This window comes from Haliotis asinina, chromosome 13 (assembly GCF_037392515.1).
Source record: "Haliotis asinina isolate JCU_RB_2024 chromosome 13, JCU_Hal_asi_v2, whole genome shotgun sequence".
Classification (NCBI taxonomy): domain Eukaryota; kingdom Metazoa; phylum Mollusca; class Gastropoda; order Lepetellida; family Haliotidae; genus Haliotis; species Haliotis asinina.
The window spans coordinates 50385962-50411149 of NC_090292.1; the positions used below are offsets into that span (position 1 = coordinate 50385962).

Genomic DNA, 25188 nt, shown 5'->3' on the forward strand with positions numbered 1-25188 from the left:
AAATTGGTTAAAAATAATTCGAGCAATATATCCCAGTTATAGCAATGCATGCTTGCTTAAAGGGTCACATTTTCCTTCAACCTTTGATTTTGTATCAACACAATGAAAAACAAGTAATATAAGTTGGTCTAGCCAAATCAGCTCTGAGTAAGCCAGTGAGCTGGGTTTTATCCTGCTTCAACAATACTGCAGTTATATAACTGTAGGACACTCCAGAAATAGGCTTCATACATAGTTCTCATGGGGAATCGAACCTGGGTCAGTGGCATGAGGGGCCAGTGCTTTAACCACTCGGCTACCCAAGCACTCCATCTGTGATATAAAGTTTCCTTTATAACCAAGTTGACTGAATTCAACCATAACAAAACAGCAGTATGAAGTATATAACAGCGATAACCAAACATCCTCTCTCCAGCAATAAAATTACCTTTTTGAAAAAAAAAAAATACGACAAAAGAAATGGCACTTGTTCAGAATAATGTTGCGATCATGTTTGATAATCCTCTAATACCCAGGAGGCATATACGGCTCGGCCCAATAATTTTATTACCTCCCTTTGCTGGCTGCGCCTTCTAACAGAAGACAAGAGACAAGGCATTGCATCTAACCTTGCCACTGTTAACTGCAAAGGTATGCTCACTGTGCAGAAAAAAATATCTGGCAGACAAACTGACAGGCTGACAAACCTTCAAAATGTATATGCAAGAACTCTTTCTACCTCTTTCAGGGTACTCTGCAAGAACTGTGTTGTCAGGTTTAATTGGTTAGGGGAAAGAAGCAAAAGGGAGCAATGTTTAGAAGCCTTGTGATATGTACACTCAACTCAACAAGCCTGCAAATAGAGGTAATACAATTATGGGGCCACTGATGCATCATGGTGCAAGAGGAGATTTATCGGAAAATACACCCTTGAGATTAATGAGAATGTGTAGGGATCTAAGTGCCTTCAAATTATGCAGCAACATGAAATTTTCAGCCCTAGCAATCAGTTCTTTAAGTGGCATAATAATCATTTTAAATTTCTGTGATTTGATGATAATTAGGCTCAGGATGCCTATTTTTAAATGCAAATGCCGCCTGTGCCTATCACTCAAAGCTGTGATGATTGAATGGGTTAAACTGCTGACTGTACACTGGCAGAGATGCCGACCCCAAAGTGTTGCAAATAGTAGTTTCAATGTTCAAAATGAGTAGTTTGACCATAAAATTCGTAGTCAACAAAATAAAGAAAATCATGACAGAATTTAGTTTTACCCCACTTTAAGCAATATTCCAGAAATATCAAAATTGGGGACACAAGAGATGGGCTTCCCACATTGTACCCATGTAGGGAATCGAACCTGCTCTTTGGTGTGACAAGCAAATGCCTTAACCACCACCCTAATGCCCCTATATCTGTCAGTTCATTAGCAACATGGTATAGATACAGTTTACTGTACTGTGCTCTGTTAGTCAGATTTACAAAAGTAAGAATCAGGTCAACTTCTGATGACAGATTGATTGTAATACAAGAGTATAATTAGGAGATAAGCATGGTACAGTACGTATTGCGGTCAAAGCCTTCGGTTCGTTATATGAGATATGATCGTAATGTAGAAAATTGACAAGCGCAAAATCTTACAGAATTGCACAAAACTGATTCAATTTCTAGACATTTTAGAAAAGGTTAAAAAAGGTGAAAAAAATGACTGTACGAAAAGAGAAAATACTGATTTTCCTTCTTATATTACGGCATACTGAACCGAAGGCAAAATACTGCGGTTCTACAAATACCACCATGTACCTTTTATCTCTTTTCTGTTATGTAAATGTGCCACAGTGCACCAACAGAATTGAATAGAACACATCAACTCTTGATCCTTCTCATCGTCAGCTTTTCAAGGTCAGCTCAATTGTCTCCTTCCTTCTTTGAAAAAGATACTTCCCTTTTCAGTTTCGCAATCCCTACTATTATTTTTGTAACTAATTGTTTTCCATTTAGTGTGTTGATTTTCACTTCCTGGAGTATAGGGTGGTGCTGAAATCACTTTATGCAAGTAGTCCCATAAATTTGTACCCCTGGTTCTGTACTAAAAATGTCACAGCTGATTGTTGTGTTGAGCAAAAACAAGCGCAAGTGAGTATGGTTTTAAGCCACTTTCAGCAATATATCAGGAACATCATAACAGGGGACACCAGGAATGAGTACACATTGTACCCATGTGGGGAATCCAACCTGGGTCTTCAGCATGACAAGTGAATGCTTTAACCACTAGACTACCCCACTGCCCCAGCACTAAAATGTGAACGTCATTAAATCAGTCATATGGAAAATAGTATCTCTGTTTGGCTATGTCAGTCATCTGTATCCATGGTTACGGGATATTCTGAGTGTACCTGTATACTACCTGTACAACACTGTATGTACATTGCATATGCCACACCACAGGCTTTACTATTTCCAAGGGAGACAATTCTTAGGGGGTTACCTCCCTTTGGCCATATTATATTTGTGCAGAGAGAGGTAGGTAGGTTTGTCCAGAATATTTTAACAGTTTGGTAACAGCTTTAGGAAAATGGTCTGAAAAATGTCTTTAACAGGTTTCATTGTACTAACCAACAGACTGACCATGCAGAAACCTAAAGACAGATATTTGTAGAAATATGTCAGTCTGATATATGATCTTTAACACAGTGATCTTTGACTGTGCAGGGCATGTAAATGAGTTACTGATGATGTTTGTTGAAACCAATGGTAAATTATGTATTGAGGGAGAATTTGTAAGGAATGCCAAAATAATGGTGCAAAAAGAGAAAACATCTGACTCTACCGGGAACTGAATAAAAACACCTGGGTTAAATCTCTGTGGGGTTGAACACTTTCTGTACAAGTTAACTATGTCGTGCAACAAAGCATGACATGAACCATTCACAGTGACAGGCTTCATACAGGGACAAGCCACAAAGAGGGACAAGCCATGTACAGGAACAAGCCAGCCACAGTGACAGACCTTGTACACAGACAAGCCACATACAGTGACAAGCCACTTAGAGACAAGCCATATAAAGGAACAAGCCACATGCTGAGATAAGTCATGCACACATCTGCATACTCGTCTTCCTTCTGTGTAGGCAAATAGTACACTAGCAAACCAGCATCCTGGCTGGGATATATGCTTGCATAACACCCTACCTAGAATACAATTCTGTATCTTTCATCACTTCATCACAACACAGAGCACACTCCAGTATCAATGTTGCACTTGTCACTTCATCATCACTACAGTCAATAAACTTGACTACATTGAACTACAATCTGTTGTATGCATCACTTATATACAATCCATAGATAGATACATCTTTCATCATGATCTGTAGAATCTTTCATCAATCATTACTACAATCATTAGAACTGTACATATTTCCAGTGATACACTGCAACCAGTGGACTTTAGCATTTCTGTTGCAAGACATGTTCACAACATTAATTCATGACTGACAGAGGTCATCATTGCATTCATTCAACTATGACAACAGGCCATTCATTCAGTCTGGAAACACATGAAAATCATCCAGTCTGGCAACATATGTCAATCATTCAGCCCTGACAACACATGTCAATCATTCAGCCTGGCAACATATATCAATCATTCAGCCATGACAACATGGGTCATCCATTCAACCTTAAAACACACGTCATCATGACATTCCTTCAGTCTGACAACACAGGTCATTCATTCATTCAGCCTGACAACACAGGTCATTCATTCATTCAGCCTGACAACACAGGTCATTCATTCATTCAGCCTGACAACACAGGTCATTCATTCATTCAGCCTGACAACACAGGTTACCAGTCATTGCAAGTATCAGTACAACATGCAAGCATCATTGTGTAAGGAGAATGTGTGTACAGTACCCCACTATACCATCATCATCATCATCATCATCATCATCATCATCATCATCATCATCATCATCAGAACCATCCTGCATCAACACATCCACGAGCCTACAACAAGCCTACAACCACCTCCACTACCAGCTGTCTGCAGCTTCCCCTGATTGTCAGCCATTACAACTTGACATCGTCATAGAAACATTCCAACAGATATAACTGCCAAATAACTTATGTTTCTGTCACTGATTAATGAGAAATCAAGAAGCAAGAAAATAACAATGACCTTGACATACTGAAGAATTAAAATAACAATTGAATTCAATAAATAAACCTGTTCATGCATTAAACAGAGGATTGGAACAATTTATTTCAGGGATTTCACAATTCACTGATCCATTGGTGTATCATTAGCAAGCTTTGCACAATACCACACATGTGATCTTATGTTGATTTGGGGATTTTCACACATTTCAAATACTATTTTGAAATTTAACACATTTGTGGCTTGTATTTCTTACACAAAACAGCAAACATGACCCGTAAGAGGGAGTGACAGGTACTTGGTTGATGGCTTGCTGTCCTTTCTCTAATAACCTCTACATATAACAGAAATGACTTAGATTGATACTGAAACTGCTTAGTCAAGTCAAGATGTTTAAGAAAAGTTGTTTGCTTGACCGATCATGTGCAGTATGCTTGGCAGTCATGGAACAGTATTCTTGACAACCCAGAAACTTCTTAATGAGGATATGATCTAGACAACAGCAGATGGCACCTTAGGAAAAAATCTCTTTGGGAAAAGGACCTTTACCCGGTTACCCAGATGGTGAACACTACCTACATCTGGATGTCCCAATAATGCCACATCATCAACATCATCATCTTCATCATCTAAAGTCTCTCTTCATGGAGGACGTCAGTCACAAACAGACTCCAGCTAGTTAACAAAACCATCTACAGTCTCAAACAGACTTCTGCTAGTTAACAAAACCATCCTCTACAGCATTGTCTCCAACACAGACTTCCGCTAGTTAACAATTAATACCCTAACGACTGCCTGGGTCACCTCTTGGGGGAAAACTTGGGATTTCTTGGCCCCTCGTTGAATGATCGGAGCTCATATTGGGCTACTTTGTTGTCAAACTCAAACTTGTCGCGAGCAAAGATGAGTCTGATGTCGGTATGGAGGTGGATTTTTCCAGTCTTGGAGCTAGCAAATCTGGAAAGCAAACAGTTGAATATGTACAGCTGAGGCCACTTTAGTCTGATGGAAAAGACAGAAGTCACTTTAGTCTGATGGAAGGGAACAGAGATCACTTTAGTCTGATATAGGTAACAGATGCCAGCTTAGTCTGATGGAAGGGAATAGAGGTCACTTCATTCTAATGGAGGGGAACAGAGGTAAGTTTAGGCTGATGGAGAGGATCAAAGGTCAGATGAGGCTGATGTCGGAAAAGGCTTATTCCTCTGACAGTGTTATGTCGAGACATATTACACTAATGCCTTGCGATCTGTGGAGAACTCACCTTAGATGTATGAGGTATCTCAGGTAGGCAGGTTCGTCACTGTCTGGGTCTACAGGCATATAAAGTGTGCGTTGTCGTAGAAATGTGCGACAGTTTGCTGGCATCTCCCGCAGGTCGTACATGACCACAAACATCTTCACCACAGTCTTGTTGGGGTTGAAGAGAGTCTGAACACAAGAGTAACGTAAAGCATTTACTGGTCAGACAATTGGACAGGGCATATGTTGTCTTCAACATCAGTGATTCCACTCACTTTACAAACCGTGTTACCGCGTTAACAAGAGTTTGACAGGTGGTCAGAGTCAGGATGACCTGGAAGATAACGTCAAGGTCATCCAAACTGACTGGAGTCTGCGTAATCTACCAATGTAGGCTATCACCATATTTGAACACATTGGGTACCACAGTTCAAGAGATATCGAATTAACAAGAATCGGGGCGTACATACAGTCTGTACGAGCGGATGTACAGACAGTGCTGAATACACAGTCCCCAGTTTCACACTGCAGGAGAGGACAACTATACAACTGAAGTTACAGTGAATAATCAAGGTACTACTGACACGAGCGAGTGCATGCGTGCGTGCGTGCGAGAGTATGGTTTTATGCCATGTAGCAATATTCCAGCAATGTCATGGCAGGGGGCACAAGAAATGGGCTTCAAACATTTTACCCATGTGTGATACACAATCGCTTTAACCACTAGGGTACCCCACCGTCTAAGTACTGAGAAGAGTCACCTACCACTTGCAATGTGCCCTTCTTCGGAATGTGATATCCTCTCTTTCCCAGGCTCTCCAGGTTCATGTGACCCTGAATCATCATCATCATCATCATCATCATCATCATCATCATCATCATCATCATCATCATCATCATCATCATCATCATATTTGGGATTTCACTTTCTCAGTAAAGTACAAATTCTAGTCTGTTTAGGTTGAATGCCATCCGGGATTCGAACCCGCACCCTCAGAGTCAGGAACCTAATCATCAGCACATAGAGTCAGCCGCCTAGCCCGCTCTGCCTCCGCGACTTCCATGAAAGTCGGACAACTGGTACTCTAGACAGCGTACTTTGTGTACCCCTCTGACGAGTGTAAATTGGCATGGCTCCCCCTGCCGAAAGCTATGATTACACAATGCCACTTAGAAAGTGGTCAAATGCAACATATGTCATATTTGGGATTTCACTTTCTTTTTCAACCTAAAAAGCACTAGAATTTGTACTTTACTAAGACAGTGAAATCCCAAATATGACATATGTTGCATTTGACCACTTTCTAAGTGGCATTGTTTAATCATATCATCATCATCATTATCGACAACCCTCCATTATGGGCCCATGTTATCAGGATTAAATCAGCATCTTCAATAATAGGACTTCAGGTCCGAACTTGATCAAATACAAGTGGATTATCACGCTCTATGACATCCTAAAGCAAACAAACACTTTCAGTAATCAGACCTTATTACAATAACACATAGGAGGATTTACCAGGTATGGAGATGGTGCGTTGTCATCCGACAGCTTGAAGAAGTAGGACGTTACGGGCAGTATCACGTGCTTCGGACAGAATGATCCGCTGGCTCCGATTTCTGCAGTGAATCCATCCACTACACCAATAGGCTCAATACGTCCGTTCAGCACCGACTCCTGAAGCCCAACACACAGAGATGCAAACCCCAAAGTGTTGCAAATTGTAGTTTCAACGTTCAAAATTAGCAGTTTGAAAATAAAATTAGTAATCAACTAAATATACAAAATCAAGATGGATTCTGAGAAAAAATGAATGACATTACGGTCAAATTATTTCCATCGGAACTAACTGTGTCAGATTGCAAAGGTATTGAAATCAGCTTCGCTAAAATTACATTTGTTTCATTCCTGTTCAAATATGTCATTAAATTTGATGAATGGAAGGTATGTGAAGTCCGAAAATGTATTTCATCCTTGACAATATATGCTTTCTGTCTATATATCTGAATTTTCATGCATTTTATTCATATTTTGTAGGATTTCTAGTGGAATCATACTGGCGTAATTTAAAGTTAAAATTCGTAGCGACTATGATAAAATCATAGAGGTTGGCATCTCTGACAACATATGCTTATAAAATATAATGCCCTTTCATTACATTGACATGTTCCAACCACAGAGTGTAACAAGGATGTTTAGGAACTGTCAGGTTGATAATTTGAAATATCAACAGCTGACATTAATGCCACACTTTACTATTTTCCTTGTCAGTTGTTTCAAAGTGAACTTAGCAATATTCCTGCAATATGGAGGCTGTCTGTTAAAAAAATGGAGTCTGGACCACACAATCCAGGAATCAACAGGAGCATCGATTGGCACAACTGGGATATAGCTGGAATATCTCACGGATATCTGTTAGATAACATCACAAGAGTTATCTCACTTACCTCCAAACACCACTCAAGGATCACCAGAAGATAACCAATGCCTAGGTCAATTTGGGTGGGTGGGTGGGTGGGTGAGTGAGTGAGTGAGTGAGTGAGTGAGTGAGTGAGTGAGTGAGTGAGTGAGCTAGCTTAGTTTAATGCTTTAAGCAATATTCCAGCAATATCACTGAGGGGGACACCAGAAATGGGCCTCACATGTACCCATCTAAGGAATCGATCCTGTGTCCTCAGCATGATGATGAAATGCTGAACATTTCTGACTAATCTTGAAGGTGCAATATTCTTTGGTGAGAAGAGAAGTTCAGGCTATTCAGAGTATCTGGTGTTATTTCCACGTCACTAACCTCGAAGTTGCCCAGCAGACAGTTGGTGGAGGCTGGTGCACTTGTACTTAGCACCCTGCCCATGTTGTCTGTCTGCTGCTCTGTGTCGTCTGCAGTGGATCCCAGCACCAGCTTAGAGCAGGAGATAGCACTAGAACAAAGTGACATACAGATTACTGCTTGGGTAACTATTTTAAACCAGTAGCCTACACTACTGTAGTAGCCCACATGGATGTATTAGTATAGTAGTATAGCCACACTACTGTACTAGCCCAGTGTTGTATTAGTAGCCATACTACTGTAATAGCCCAGTGTTGTTAGTAGCCACACTACTGTAATAGCCCAGTGTTGTGTTAGTAGCCACGTTGCTGTAATAGTCCAGTGTTGTATTAGTAGCCACACTACTGTAATAACCCAGTGTTGTATTAGTAGCCACACTACTGTAATAACCCAGTGTTGAATTAATAGCCACACTATTGTAATAGCCCAGTGTTGTATTAATAGCCATACTACTGTAATAGCACAGTGTTGTATCAGTATTTCAATAGTAGCCATAGTATCACAAGAGAAGCCACAGATTGTCATAGTTAGAGGTGCATCAATTGATCAAATTTGGTTGATCGTGTGACAAACAAACATCGATAATCGATTGAAAAATATTTCCTTGCCAAGGGAACAGTCATATCATCGATTCAAATATGTCTAATTATATGTTTGGAAATGGAAACTTTGATTAAAGTTTTGTAAATGTAGTATATTACGAAAATGTGGTTCTAATAACAATGAATAGACCTGAAAATATGACACGTGATTGAAACAAGCAAGTTGATTGTCTGGTCAGACTGTCAACAAAATCCATGCTCCCTGCACTTGTTTGCTTCAAGGAAACATTTTGTATTTGCAAAAGGTTCCATTTTCGTCAAATTCACAAACAAGGTTGGAAATGGATAGTTTTAATTATATTAGTCACATTTTGTCATTCTCTTTGATGTATAGTCGTTCTATTCTGATTTCAGCATCAAATTCGACATCTTCAATGTTTCTTAATTTTAGCACACGCAAATAATTGACCTGCATACCTTTTATTTCTAAAAATTGTGATCTAAATTCATGTCAGTTGTTCAATGCTCCATGATTTTCAATGTCCTCTTGTCAAGACGCGTGAAGGTCACGGGGTAGAATAAGCTTTCAGTAACCCATGCTTGCCATAAAAGGTGACTATGCTTGGTGTAAGAGGCGACTAACGGGATCGGGTGGTCAGACTCGCTGACTTGGTTGACACATGTCATCAGTTCCCAACTGCGCACATCAATGTTCATGGTGTTGGTCATGTTGGTGAGTGCGGCGTAAAACTAAACTCACTTACTCACTCATCTTTTGTCAAAGTGGTTTTGAATCCATTTCTAAAGAAGAAGAGGCAACTAACAGGATCAAGTGGTCAGGCTCGCTGACTTGGTTGACACATGTCATCTGTTGCCAATAGCGCAGATCAATGCTCATGTTGTTGATCACTGGATTTGTCAAAGTGGTTTTGAATCCATTTCTAAAGAAGAATGGGCTACAACCTCTATGTGACAAGCGGTTGTGTAGCAGTCGTCTCATCACCTGGTCTTGTGTTCATAAATCCATACTTGTAGTCAATCATTTATCGATAACTGATCTACAGAAAACATTCATAATCGATAATGGTTTTAATGGTTGATTCACAAAACTTGTAATAATAGGCACACTATTGTAATAGCATATCAATAGTAGCCTACAGTGAGGGTTGGGAATCAGTTCTTCAAGTGTCTGATACTATTGAAACCATTGTTTCCACACTATTACCATGTTCCCAACAATCCCACACCAAACAGCTTCGTCAGTTCATTAACTCTTTCAATCTCAATCAACCATAGGCATTTACTGCCATGACACCCATTTACCATTTCTCTGCTATGAGAAGCGTGATTGGTCAAAATCGTACATGTGATCTATGTCAGCCAATTATATTACTGCAATGGATACCAACCTCCTCACAAAAACTTTCAGATTTTGGGTAAAATATCACACTATTCTGAACGTGTTATGCAAAATTCAACGCCTATACGTATATTATGGAACTTAGTGGACATATCATGCTGGGTTATGACCAGTCACAAAAATGCTAAATGCATCTCGGTATAACAGGAAAAACATGGCAATTGTTACATCACACGTATTCATCTATGCAGTCCTACATCTGAAACTCAGGATGCTTTTAGAACTATTTCCAGTGAAGCAGGGAGTTGGACAGGGTCGCATGATGTCTGCCTGGTTCTTTACAGCATATATAAATGGCCCTATCAATGACCTTGATGCATCGGGACTTGGACTTCAGGTACCTTGGGGACATTATCCAGGACAGCTGCTTGTAAGTAGTTCACCTAACAGTCTCCAACGCCTGCTCAGTATTGTGTACTGTTATGCCTACAAATGGCAGCTCGTGTACAATGTAAGTAAAAGTGCACTGCTGACTTTTTCACCACATCATCACAACCTACAGCCACATGTATCTTGCGGAGATGAACTTCCCCACAAAAACTCTATCACATATGCAGGAGTACATAAAAGTACTATGAAATCATCAATTGAACAATCCCAAATGACCTGTGAAAAACTCAAGAAACTGATAAACGCCAATCACAACTGTGGACTATACTTTGGAGGACTTAATCCTATAGCATCCGCACATATCCGGGAGAAAGTAATCCTAATTCTACATGGTGCACTGAGTATATGGAAACTAGCTATTCATGCTCCCGAAAGAAATAGAGACTTATCAACAAAAAAACTCGGTGTCAGCAAAATCAAATCTGGTAAATGTAAGTGTGGAAGAGTAGCAAATGACATTGTCAAACACATCCTTATGTTCTGCCCTATCACAATGCACGAACGAAATGAACTGTTTGACAGCCTGTGTGATGTCATTGATGTGAATACGTTTGTTGACTGGTGGTCTAATGATGACGATGTCATTATGTCTTTCATGGTGTACCTGAGTGTTTCTCGGATGTGCCATGTGAAACGTGGAGAGACCGTATGTTTTTTACAGCACGGTCTTTTAAGACATTATATCATCGTTTGCAACCTCATAGTATAGATACCATGTGCATACCTCTTGCTGCCATATAAATCATATATGTGTCCATATATGTGTTATCTTCAATCATGGAGGAAATAAAGACAATCTATCTATGGTCATTTGAATTTGACAAGTGTTCAGACAATGTGAAAAGTGACAGAGTTCATAAAAGAATCATATGTCGGTTAGGTTCCGAAACTTATATATCATTTTGATGAGAATACTGCCTGATGTCAGGGGACTCAGGATGTCTTGGCCGGTTTACTGGCCTACGGTGTTGAATGGGTTAAGTTGGTACATTCATATTTACAACACAATGCTAGAACAACTGACAAATCTGAGATCTGAACCGAGGATCAAAGGTTCCTGTAGAGTGTAGAAACTCCAGGATGACACCTGGGTCATCTTTGTGCCCTTAGAACAGAAGTTCCAATTCTGTCATGATCTCTGCCACACAAAAAAGACTGAGCTCAACATCACTTACTTCTTGATGGCCCTGGTGCTGGTTAAGGTGTTGTCGTAGTCGAACCTGCCCAATGACTTCCTCTTGATGGGAGCCTGAAGCAGACATAGAACAGACATGTAAGCCTACAGACACATTACCAGACTGGCACTTGAGACTTTTTGGGAAGGCACAACACTGTAGGAAGCAACTCATCATACTAGACTGTGTTGAAAGGCACTAGATCATAGGGAGAAACTCTGCGGACTAGACTGTAAGGAGAAACTCACCAGATTAGACTGTGTTGAAAGGCACTAGATCATAGGGAGAAACTCACCGGACTAGACTGTAAGGAGAAACTCACCAGATTAGACTGGAGAGTAACTCACCGGACTAGACTGTGTTGGAAGGCCTTTGCGACTGTTAACTCACCCAAACAGACTGTGTTGGAAGGCACTACACTGTCGGGAGAAACTCACCGAACTAGACTGTGTTGGAAGGCCTGTGCGACTGCTAACTTACCGGACTAGACTGTGTTGGAAGGCCTGTGCGACTGCTAACTCACCAGACTAGACTGTGTTGGAAGGCCTGTACGACTGCTAACTCACCAGACTAGACTGTCTTGGAAGGCCTGTGCGACTGCTAACTCACCAGACTAGACTGTGTTGGAAGGCCTGTGCGACTGCTAACTCACCAGACTAGACTGTGTTGGAAGGCCTGTGCGACTGCTAACTCACCAGACTAGACTGTCTTGGAAGGCCAGTATGACTGCTAACTCACCAGACTAGACTGTGTTGGAAGGCTTGTGCGACTGCTAACTCACCAGACTAGACTGTGTTGGAAGGCTTGTGCGACTGCTAACTTACCGGACTAGACTGTGTTGGAAGGCCTGTGCGACTGCTAAACATCATGGAGGCACTTTTGGTCATGTGACGTTGGAAGCTCATAGCATCCTCCAAAGTGGGTGTGGTCGGGATCTTCCTCAGCTGGGACAGTCTCTGATAAACACACAAGCAAACCAGGTCACAAGAATCACATGTACATGTTCTACCACTGGGGGACAGTATATAAAGAGTGAGTGAGTTCAGTTTTACGACATACTCAACAATATTCCAGCTATATAGCAGCAGTCTGTAAATAATCAAGACTGGACCAGACAGTCCAGTGATCACCATCATAAGCATCAATGATGAGCCTGACAACCTGACCCTGTTAGCTGCCTCTTACAACAAGCACAGTCACCTTTTGTGGCACACATGGGTTACTGAAGAACTATTCTCATCAAGATCTTCAACCTCAACCTCAGTTGACTCATGAAGATCCATGCTTGTTGTAAGAAATGACTAACGCGATCAGGTGGTCAGTCTCACTGACTTGGTTGACATGTCATCTTATTCCAGTTGCGTAGATCAATGCTAATGCTGGTGATCACTGGATTATCTGGTTCAGACTCAGTTATATACAGACCATCGCCATATATAGCTGGAACATTTCTGAATGCGGCATAAAACTAAACTCACTCACTCACTCACTCTGTCTCAGTAAAAATCCTTGTCCCTTTCGCAGTGTTAACAGTCTCTGATGTTGACCTATTGTCTTGTTAACTATAGTCATGATTAATATCTTTAGATTTTTTCTAAATTTTGTGCTGGACATAAAATATATAATGATGAAACAATCAAATACCCCCAAACCATCTTTGGATAAACATTCCCACACATTCAACAACATGCAAGTATCAAAGACACGCTTGGCTGTAATAACCAGGATCTTGTCCAGTTCGTCAACATCAATTCATGCAATTAAGTTTCTAATTAATTTTAAAATTACGCAATACATTGTGATATGTATTGCAGTCAGTGTGCCAAACAGTTTCCAAATTTTGTTAGACAGTCAGGTTAGCTATGCCTGAAAGTTACTTGCCAACAAAAATAATTCACTAACCCCAAATTTGAATGTAGAAACTAGGCAAAAAGATTATAAAAGTTGTTAAATGCCACCCTTTGTCTCGTATGATTTTAAAGTGTATCATAATTTGACAAGTCTGAGAGAAGGATGTTTAAAAATGGACCCCATGAAAATTCACTTGCCCTTCAGGCCAGTGACTGTAGAGATTTACTGGCCTGAGTGGATTATTAGTAGCCATAGGCTAGCAGGCAACTGTAATGCAATGATGTTGTGATGTACTTTGAACCTCCAACACCCAACCCTAGTCTATATGACAACTTACCTTACTAATAGGTATATCACAGTTATTGCATAGCGAGTGTTCCGATTGGCTGACACTGACTGCAGCTCCCTCTGGGGACGCCATAGGGGGGGAAAACACTTTAAGAGAATCACACGTTGAAGTAGCACTGTGTCCATTGGACACATCCAGGTCATGTGACACCACACCAGAATCATCCAAATTTGAATATTTCCGATGATTACTCATTCCAGACTCCTCCTGGTATTTCCTCTTGATGGATTTTCCCGGAGAATCTGGTGGCACGGTTTTCCCATCGACATCTTTCACCGTCCTGATACTGTCAACATCCTCTGCTCTTTGAACACAGGGTACATCCTTCTTCTCTTTCTTTGTAGGTGGAGATTCGGAGGTGATAAAGGGAGACAACCCTTGCAACCTCTTTGTAACACTATCGAGATCATCAGTTTGAGCCTTCCATCGTCTTGAAGTTGAATTTGGCTCAATATTGCTCAACTCAGTTCGGGAAAGACTAGAGTTAAATAGCGGTTGTGGAACTTTTGGGTAACCTGATTTTAAAGTCCTTTCCTCTGACTGGTAGCCATTGTCAACAGATTTGTCTTCAGAGCCGAGGTAGAACTTACATTTTGGTGTGACACACATATCGTAACCAACACATTCTTGAGTCTGTGGCCGTGTGTATGCGACCGACTGGAGACTGGCTAGATAAGACTGGATATCTGATGGTGATAGAGGACTGGCTAGGTCTTTGATTTTCGTGGACATGAACTGGTTGTTCCATTCTGCTGAGTCAGCAGACGAGGATGAGCCGCTGAGGTCAAGACACTTCTTCTTGGTGTAGACCTCCTCGGGTTTTGTGTTGGAGGTCATGAGGACCTTCGGGCTGTGCAGACAGTTGGAACTCGCGGGGGTTGTGTCCACTTTCAGATGTGGGTCACTATACGTGTCAGGCTTCAACGGAAGCAATTTGTCTTTAAATATCTGTCTAGAAGGGGATTCAATTCGGAATTTCTGAGGATAGGATTCTCTGAAATCAGACTGTTCTGGTGGAATTCCACGTGATTTAGCGTCCACATGGTATGACTTACTATTTGAATGTCTAGGTGTGTCTGTGGTGAAAGTGCTGGGTTGACGGTATTCGTGGAAACTTTGTCTCTCCGCGTGGGTGTCCCATCGACAATTCCGAGTATCACAGGATGTGGAAGACGAGATACCAGAGATCATTGGACTTTGGATCATTGGGAAGTTGGAATTGGTGGATTTCTCAAGGTCACTTTGGTTGCCTTGGTAACGTCTGTGTTCGCGTCTTCGTGACATTTCACTCTGATGATGTCGTGTACGTTTCAGCGTGCGTCCTCTCTCAGTGTGCTTGTTGTCAGTCGGAGGGTTTTTCCGTGAACAGTTTTCTCCATCACTGATAACCTTCATTGTTGATGTTGGTGATGAGGTTGTGGATGACGAGGTTGTTGGTCCTTCTACAGGGAGTCGACAATGCAGGCGAACCTGATCCCGACGAGGGATGGCCGATACCTGAACTTTGACCTCATAGTGCTCAAGGTCAACCTGGGGAAAACTGTGCTTGTCAGGGTTTTCGGTGAACTCATGTCCAATGCTCTCGCCTGGTGCATAAGATCTGTATCGGAGAAACAGTGGTAAGCATGGGTACATACATCTATATTACACACTGACCACCATGCTCTCTGGGTTTTACGACGCCTTCACCAATATTTCCAGCAGTATTATGGCAGGGGACACCAGAATTGGGCTTTGAACCCGGGCATTTTGGCGTGAAGAGCAAAGGACTTAATCTCTAGGCTACCCCCCAAACCACACATCCCTATTCAATGAAGGAGCCGTGGTGCAGTCTAATGGTTAAATTATTCGCCTGTTGTGCCAAAAATCTGGACTCATGTCCCCAAATGGGAACAATGCGTCCATTTCTGGCATAACTCTACCATGATCGTGCAGGAATATTGCTCAAAGCAGCGATATTAAACGAAACTCACACACTCTTCTTTAATGCGTTTCCTTTTCCCCCCATTTCATCAATATTCCGGAAATGAACTGAACTCAACCACAGTGGACATTACTTCCCTGTCTGTGAGGCATTAGAAGGTGAACAGTTTTATGACTTATCCCACCAGGTACCCATTCACTGCTGAATGAACAAGGGCTATTTTGAAAAAACTATGGTGAGACCATAGGTGGTCCTAGAAAATTTCTGAGTCAAGCAATGGTCACCAATCCAAGGACATTCACCAATGTTACTTCACTTCATCTGCACAGAGCTTGCATAAAAAATCAGTCGCAATTACGCAATGTTGAGCGTGGTGATTGTGTTTGGCAGCTTGACTCCTGAGAGTTCCTAAGACTTATAGTCATCTCACCATAGCCAAGTGAGTTTTGTTAAAAAAATTGCATCGGTTCACCCAGCAGAAAATGGGTACCCGGTGGGATAAGTCATATGACCATAACTTTCTAACATTTCACAGGCACCATGCATTATCCATGGTAATGATGAGTTGTCTGTGTGATGAGCATGCTGTAGGTGTGGAGTTAACACAATACAATTGTTAATCCCTTGGGTTCTATGCACAAGACTACACACCGACACAAATATATCATAGAGGCATAGGATTCACTGGTGGAAATAGAACCCTTAGCTAGAACAGCTGAACACTGTAACCACTAGCCCCTGCCCCAAAGTGATGTAGTTTCCTCGATTACCTCATTAGGTAAACTGACATAACAAATATAATGGTAGTTTCTAAGATCCTGGCAGTGGTTGTCATGGTTACCTGTAGACAATGGTGAGGGGTAGTTTCCCCTCTGAAGACAACAGCCAAGAGCTGAGCTGGGAGAAGTGAAGATATGACTTGACAGCCTGCAACAGCATGGACGGCCCAACGCTGCGCCCAGTCACCATGTCCATATGCCTGCAAAACACAGATCAGTTGACATCAGAATCAACCTTCTACCAGGACAGACAAGACTGTAATACTGAGATAACACTGTAACAGATGGGATATTGAAATGGATGAGACAACTTCTTAAGAACCTAAGAATTGAGACAACTTTGTAAGAGGTGAGACAACACTGTAACTGTAAGATAGTTCATTTCTCAAACCACGGCACCATACCATCATTCAGTCCACCCTTGAACCAGTGAACCACATAACATTCAGTCCACCCTTAAACAAGGGCACATATAGTGAGTCCACTTTTGAATCAGGACTCCACACCAACACTTAGCCCACCCTCGAACCTGGAAACACACAACCACTCCACCCTTTAACCAGGTCTCCACACCAACATTAAGTCCAGGACATACACAAACACTCGGCCATTTATACCAAGACACAGACGATCACTCCACCTTTGATCCAGGACACACACCACTCCACCCTTGAACCAGGACACACACAATCACTCCACCTTTGAACCAGGACACAGACAATCACGCCACCCTTGAACCAGGACACACACAACCACTCCATCCTTGAACCAGGACACACACAACAACTCCACCCTTGAACCAGGTCTCCACAGCCACCAAAGCTCACCTCTTTTTGCAGAACTGGAACGTCCACCTCTCCAGCAGCAGATAGTCATCCATGGCCTGACCTGTCTGGTCGGCTACCTCCAGCACCTGCGCCTCCCTGTGGCCATGCACACAGTCCGGGTAGAGAAGGATGTCAATGCACGCTGGGATGTTGTTCCTCCACAGGAGATCCAACTGTTCCTCAAGCTCACAAGCACGCCGACACTGCAACACGTTACGATGGTCACCTTACAGACCCTTAGTAACCATTAGTACATATCAGGTACAACTCCATACACTAGTCTTTGACCTCCTTTTGACTCTTTTTGACTTCAGTCATACATACATACATTGCTGATCTAAGGCTGATGGTTTGGGACAAGTCAGGGTTTTAGGAATGGACAGTAGGACTTGGGGGCTGGCTGCAGCAGGGGCTGTTACTTGGATTGGGAGGCTGCAGATGGGACACTTGGGTTAGGAGGCTTGGGTTAGGTGGGGGCTGAGTGGTGGGGGACTGGGAGGCTTGGGCTGGGAGGTGGGGACTGGGAGGCGGGGGATGGGAAGCTTGGGTTGGGAGGCCTTTGTTGGGAGGCAGTGACTGGGAGGCTTGAGTTGTGAGGCTTGGGTTGTGAGGTTTGGGTTGTGAGGTTTGGGCTGGGAGGCTTGGGCTGGGAGGCTTGGGTTGTGAGGCTTGGGTTGTGAGGTTTAGGTTTGGGTTGTGAGGTTTGGGCTGGGAGGTTTGGGTTGGGAGGCTTGGGTTGTGACGCTTGGGCTGGGAGGCTTGGGGTGGGAGGCTTCAGTTGGGAGGCATGGGCTGGGAAGATTGGGTTGGGAGGCAGGGACTGGAAGGCGGGGACTGGAAGGCGGGGACTGGAAGGCGGGGACTGGAAGGCGGGGACTGGAAGGCTTGATTTGGCTAGGGCCCAAAGTACAGCCAGGAGCTACAATCTTATAGCATTTAAATCTAGGGACTAAAGCTTGAAACTGACCCAACCAGACTTAATACTGCAGATAGTCTTCACCACTTAGGTCTGCATAGAGTTGACCCTAGTTTGCTACCTTGACCCTGACCTACCTCAAGTGTAAGCATGTGTTAATATTCCAGCAATATCACGGTAGGGAATACCAATAATGAGCTTCACACGTACCCATGTGGGAAATCAAACCCAGGTCTTTGGCACAACAAACAAACACCTTAACCACTAGGCTACTCCACTGTCCTTGACCTTGATGTAACTTCACCCTGACTACATGCACAACACAAGACCCAGACAAGACCTACCTCTAACTGGTCATCACTACACGCGTGAGCCTGAGCTCGTCTGGACAGAGGGCAGTGGGGCCCCTCTACTCTGCCTTTGGCTGACGGGTCCGGGATCCGAGCTTCCAGCACCATGAGCCCCAGCTCCATCAACAAATCCAGCGGGTCCTTATCTGTCTCTTCCATATCATCAGCATCAGTCACTCCTGAAAATACAATGTCAAACAGTCAGTTTGTTCAATACCATCAGGAACAGAAGTTTTCTAGAACAGATTCCAGACTCTCAGTCTTAACCATACTATTTTAATCACTCATACATATAAACTTCCGGGAGTCTTCAAGTAATATTCAGTCATGACTTTTCAGTAAGTGAAGTGAGTTTCATGTTTCATGAACATGTTTTCAGGCAATTATAAATTCTTTGACATGTTCAATCATCAGCTGTTTCAAACACTATAACAGTAATGACTAAATCGTTTGTGTTGGATTATGAGAAAATGTGATCGATTGATTGGTCATTTGGTCACTGCAACCAATCTCCCATTATTTCAAGTAATCGCGAGTGTGTGAGTGAGTGAGTTGGGTTTTACGCCACTTTTAGCAATATTCTAGCAATACCAGGGCAGGGGACACTGCAAATGGGCTTTACACATTGTACCCATGTGGGGAATGGAACCTGGGTTTTCAACAAGCAAAGGCTTTAACCACTAGGCTACCCACCACCCCAATTAATAAGAACACCAGTACTTATTAGGGGTGCTATGTCAACAAATAATAATAAAAATATTAATGGACTATTATTATTATTATCATAAAATAGGTGTAATAATACTGTAGCATCATGATACAGTACTTATCAAGACATTATCTATACATCCCGATAAAGCATATATAGTTCATTATTTCATATTCTCTCTTTGTGAATAAAAACCCTGAAATATTTTCTCATGAATGTCCGCCATCAACAGCTGCATCTTGGAGATATGCTCAGGGGCGCTGTGGATATAAGCTCTTTATAGACAATACGAAAACAGTATCTGAACGTTTTCCTGTTATATGATGAGAGAACAGCAGTTTGTATTGCCTTATTGTTACACCACTTCGTAACAAAGATATAGACTGTAACAGTCAATTTGTACAGATTCGAACATATTGAAGGACTTCGACTCAAGGTGGTGGAGACTTTTCACAATCCCTCAGTATGACCTTGACCTTCAGACTGGTGACCTTGAAATATGCATTCATCAGACACTGACAATGATGCTTTTGTTGACTTTGAGATTCAACCAATCGTAACAAAACCAAGGCCTCGATTCCAGAAGGTGTACATAGGTCAGACAAGCATCAATACCACAAACATTTCTTAAGTTTAGTTGTCATGTCCCTGACCAATGACCTTTCATGATATGTGTGAAAATAATATCCAACCCTTTATCTTATTCCCCAGAACAAGAAACATTTCATTGGTCTCCATTCATTGTTCTTGACACCTGAATTATTAGGATATATATACGAATTATATAGGATATATCCACACAATTAGTACAAGCTCAAGGCATTGGTATCGTTAACCATTGATCACTGGATGTCAATATCATCAACACATCGTATTATCAATCTCAACTCCCTAAGGGTCATACAGCTCATGCAGTCAAAAGGTACACTGAGTTGTTGTGGCCCATATTTACAAGGTACCCATTCACTTCTAGCAGAGTGAGTAAACAGACAAATTAACATTACAGCTTTACTTGACAATTCAAGAACTGATGTAAAGCAGTTGGAATGCTGCAGAACGTGTTACACTATAACCAAACACACCGCAATGTACAGGAAAGAGATATCTAAGCTCACTAAATGCCAAAAATCTGTAAATAGCAAAAGGCACAACCATAGGCTGAGATTACTATATCCATCAAGTTTGGTCTAAAAATATTGAACGGTTTCTGAGTTATGCTCTGGAAACAAAATGATGGCAGATGGACAGACGGACAGACAAGGCGTCGACTATATCCCCCAGCATGCAATGCCCAAGGGTAACAATGTACAGGAAAGAGATATGTAAGCTCACTTGGTGGGGTAGCCTAGTGGTTAAAGCAACTCAATAATTTACCCACTCCCTAAAGTCACTCACTCACTCCCTCTCAACTGAAACAAGGAGAACAGTGAAGGTGCGGGTTAGAATTAGTCTTGAGCTTGTCGTAAGAGGCAGCTAATGGGATCTGGTGGTCAGGAGGCTTGACTTGATTGACACAGACTACAGCGCAGCATCAGCTTGCATTGTGGGTGACAAGACAAGATGACAAGAAGCAGGTGTGATACATACATGAGGTGAAATGTCTGGTTATTTAAGAAGTCCGGATCAATATTTCATTGTTCACAAGAACGCAGCCACGATCTTTCAGCAGGAAAGAAAAATTATAAATACTTCAGTGACATTTGGAGGTGTTTTCATGATTAAAAATATATACTGATCCACGTCAAGAATGTGATGAATAAAAAAACACAGTGAGTGTATGAGTGAGTGAGCGAGTGAGTGATGTTAATGTTTACTGGACTATTTATCAAAGAGCAATAATTTCACTCTCTACTACCTTTACTTTATAAGTATTGCCAGCTTCATTCTGAGCAGATATGAAATTAAATCCAAGGTTATTTGCAGTTTCAAACCGTGTAAATTATCTAAGGGTAATAGTCCAAGTAACATACCATTATTTGATTGCCTGAAATGAAAACTGACTTGTCCCGGGCGTCGGGAGATGGGATTTTTTAACTCCTGAGATGGTAGGTGGTTGTGTGGTTGAGTAAGTTAGTAGGTGGTTCAGTGAGTGAGTGAGTGAGTGGGTGGGTGGGTGGGTGTGTGAGTGAGTGTGGTTTTACGCCTCTTTTTCACTCACCTGCTCAAAAACCATCATTAAGGCAAACAATAGGAAACACACTACAACACAACAACAGCCTCAAGGTGTGGTCTGCAACAACAGCTGCAACAACAGCTGCAACAACAGCTGCAACTGTGGCAGAAACTGCACTGGTAAAACATCAAGACCACTCAACACATGCATCCAAAGACATTAAACATCTATGAACAAACACAAAATCAGCGATTTCCAAACACATCACCGAATTTCCTCAGCTGTGACACTGTCAAAACACTTACAAACAATAAATATGTCTACACTGAAAGTAATAATAATAATAATCTTTGATAATTATTGGATAAGTAGTTTTGGTGATTATTAGTCTAGAAAAATCTTTTTCGAATTAAGTTTGATTTATCTCCCCATTGTGATGTGGTGCAGTAGGCTGGATTCTTGCTATGCACTAATTCACATTGGTGCGCATGAATTTTTCCTTTGGTTTCTGTATACAGATGCTCATTGCATGACTGGAACAAAATACAGCGGAATAATAAATAAAAACATCGTAATAACATAAGGTTTTCTGCCTTGTGGCAAGAAGCCCTAACAAAAAGGACCCTTGGGACTTCTGTCATTTAACTGTGGTAGTCTAGCCTTGCCACATATCCTAGACTTGCACGGGATATTTAGGGATATTTGTTTCAGGGTCTGTATGCCTAACATCTGAGATCAAGTTCAAGGTGTATTCATACATGAATAGTCTCAACAAGCTGTGCAACTGCAAGGCAGCAATCTTATGAATACACTGAAACACCTATAACAAGGTTCAAGATGTATTCAAATACTGAATAGTCTCAACAAGCTGTGCAACTGCAAAGCAACAACCTTATGAATACACTCAGACATCTATTACAAAGTTCAAGGTGTATTCATACATGAAAAGTTTCAACAAGCTGTGCAACTGCAAGGTAACAACCTTATCATGACTACACTTAGACATCTGTAACGAGGTTTAAGGTGTATTTATGACAAGGTTGCTTTAGCAAGCTGTGCAACTGCAAGGCAACAACCTTATGAATACACTCAAACACATATGATGAAGTTCAAGGTGTATTCACTCATGACTCTCAACGAGCTGTGCAGCGGGAGGCTGCAGGGCCGTGATCTTAGGACCACACTGAGAGGCAATACATGACAAAGATAGGTTGTCCCAGTTTAACTACAGCTGATAGGTGAACTGGTGCATTGAGGGTGCTGCTGTTGGGATTCCTTAATGAAGTCACGTTTCCAGTTTCTGACAAGGAAAGAGTGTAATCTCTGCTTGGATTTGTTTCCTGTGTTTCAACAGCAGCACTTGTATTTTCATAGGGTCATGTGTGGCATCAACTGTATGACCTGGTTAATTGATGGTGATTGTATCAATTATATATGATTGTAATATTTATTACAAAGCCTCACACGTATTGGTCTGTTATGGACTAGGATTTTGATTACAATGTATTTATTTTGCAAAGGGCCTCCTAGAGTTAATTAGCCTTTAAACACAGTGAAAAACTTGCTAAGTCACTAACTCAATCTCTCAAACCACTCCTTGCATCCAAATTTATCCGGAGAGTGGACTTATATACCACAATGGCCATAAGATACTACAGATGTTTATACATAGAATATTACTGATTCTGCCTTCAAAAAACAAAAATCCCAACATATGTGTAAATTACAAAAATATCATTTGTGCCTGTTTTATTAAAATATGCACAAAACATATGTAGAAAGAGTTGCTTTTCAACCCAAACAGGACACATTTAAAAAACAACACCAAACACAAACTTCTAATGTGCTGAGTAAGTATGTACTGACAAATTAGAAAATAGAGGCTTTGAGACTAAAAAGACTATGTTTTTGATTAAATTTTTAAAAGTGGAACTTCTAAAGCTGGCTCTTGAAATAGAAATATATTGTTGTGGGCTGTTAATGTATCTACAAACATTTCCTTCCTATATCTTCTTCCTGGTGTCTATTTCACTGACTCACAGACCAAACTGTCCCTGTTTCTCCCGCCTTGCTTGCCCTCACAGTACACTCTTATTGAATTTTGTCCCTAAACACCAGCATTTGTGCATCAACAAATATGATCCTGTGACCTTAGTGTTTGTCAACACAAACACTGGTTGAGTCATGGATATATATATAGAATACAGCTGGTCTCACAGGAAGAATTGTGTGTGTGTGTGTGTGTGTATACATGTACATGTGTGTGTTTATTTTTTACAATCATGTGTGTGTACATGTGTGTACACATGTATGTGTGTGTGTGTGTGTACACATGTACAGGTGTGTGTATGTGTGTGTGTGTGTGTCCCCGTACGTATGTGTATATGTGTGTGCACATGTGAGTCTGTATGTGTTGCACATGTGGGTCTGTGTGGGTGTGGGTGTGGGTGTGGGTGTGGGTGTGGGTGTGGGTGTGGGTGTGGGTGTGGGTGTGGGTGTGTGGGTGTGCGTGTGTATGTGAACACACATCCAGGGCAGGAGGAGGGAGGGGATAGGGAAGAAAGACGGAGAAAGAGAGGGTGAGAAAGAAGGAAGAAGCGAGAAAGCAAGGGGAAAGAGAGACAGAAAGAAGGCAGGTACTGGAGACAGAAAAAGAAGGAGGGAGGGCGAGGTGAGAGAGAGAGACCACAGTTTGACATTTGCTCTCTGAATACTTATTTTTGACATTTGCTCTCTGAATACATATTTTTGATTGTAAGAAATAAACCCATTAGGTATGTTTCCTTCAATGTTTTAGCCCTGCAGGGAGTGCTGACCTGTAGGAAAAATATTGTGGTTCAAGAACTGTGAGACAGACTACAGTGCAGGAGGGCTAGGCAGAACGGAAAATATTGTGGCTGAGGGACTGTGAGACAGATTGGGACTACAGTGTATGCCTAGTGGTATCTCACTGCATTACTGTGGATGTGACGACATAGTGTAAGACTTCCTGATGACTCTGTTACATATATCTCCCGAGGTGACTCGACAGAAGCTCTGTGAGGAAAACAGCTGTGTCATTGTGTGACTGAAGGTATATGCTATGTCAACAGTTGAATCACTGTTAGCACAACTGGAAGCCAATATTTGAATCGATTGTAATCAAAGCTTTGTATGGCTATTTAGAGTTACGGGAGAGTGAGTGAACAATAGTGCAAGAGAAAGAGTGAATAAAGTTTTACGCCACACTCAGCGATATGCCAGCTATGTCGTAACAGTCTATAAATAATTGAGTCTGGACTACAGAATCCATAATTATCACTGGGCCAGATTTGGAACCAGTGTGTCAACCTGACCACCTAATTCCGTTGTTGCCTCTTACAACAAGCATGGCATACTGAAGATACATTCTAACCCAGAAACGTGAGTGAGAAAGCGATGGAATGAGCAACTAAGTAAGCAATGGAGTGAGTGAGTGAGTGAGTGAGTGAGTGGGTGGTGCTTTCTGAACTTCTGTACTACTTGATGTTGATAGGTTGTCAGTAACTCCTTGGGGCTCACATCATGAGTTATTTTGACTAGATTTCCCAGGTTTAGATACAATCACATCTCATTGAGGCTCCTTTTCAATGTAAAAGAAATTATTAAT

The 25188-nt window shown here is 41.7% G+C and overlaps 1 protein-coding gene across 1 annotated transcript in view; it reads right to left on the bottom strand.

The window, feature by feature from the left end:
* Nucleotides 1-3412: 3412 nt before the first annotated feature.
* Nucleotides 3413-25188, bottom strand: part of LOC137259819 (atos homolog protein A-like) — a 40197-nt gene continuing 18421 nt past the window's right edge. Inside the window, exons 2-12 of the mRNA XM_067797435.1 lie at nt 18733-18917; nt 17473-17675; nt 16708-16845; nt 13931-15542; nt 12567-12698; nt 11743-11816; nt 8177-8306; nt 6904-7062; nt 6150-6218; nt 5407-5573; nt 3413-5099 (exon numbers count right to left, since the gene is read on the bottom strand). Coding sequence (XP_067653536.1) covers nt 4943-5099; nt 5407-5573; nt 6150-6218; nt 6904-7062; nt 8177-8306; nt 11743-11816; nt 12567-12698; nt 13931-15542; nt 16708-16845; nt 17473-17675; nt 18733-18917 — 3026 coding nt within the window. The 3' untranslated portion in view covers nt 3413-4942. The remainder of the gene's footprint in view (nt 5100-5406; nt 5574-6149; nt 6219-6903; nt 7063-8176; nt 8307-11742; nt 11817-12566; nt 12699-13930; nt 15543-16707; nt 16846-17472; nt 17676-18732; nt 18918-25188) is intronic.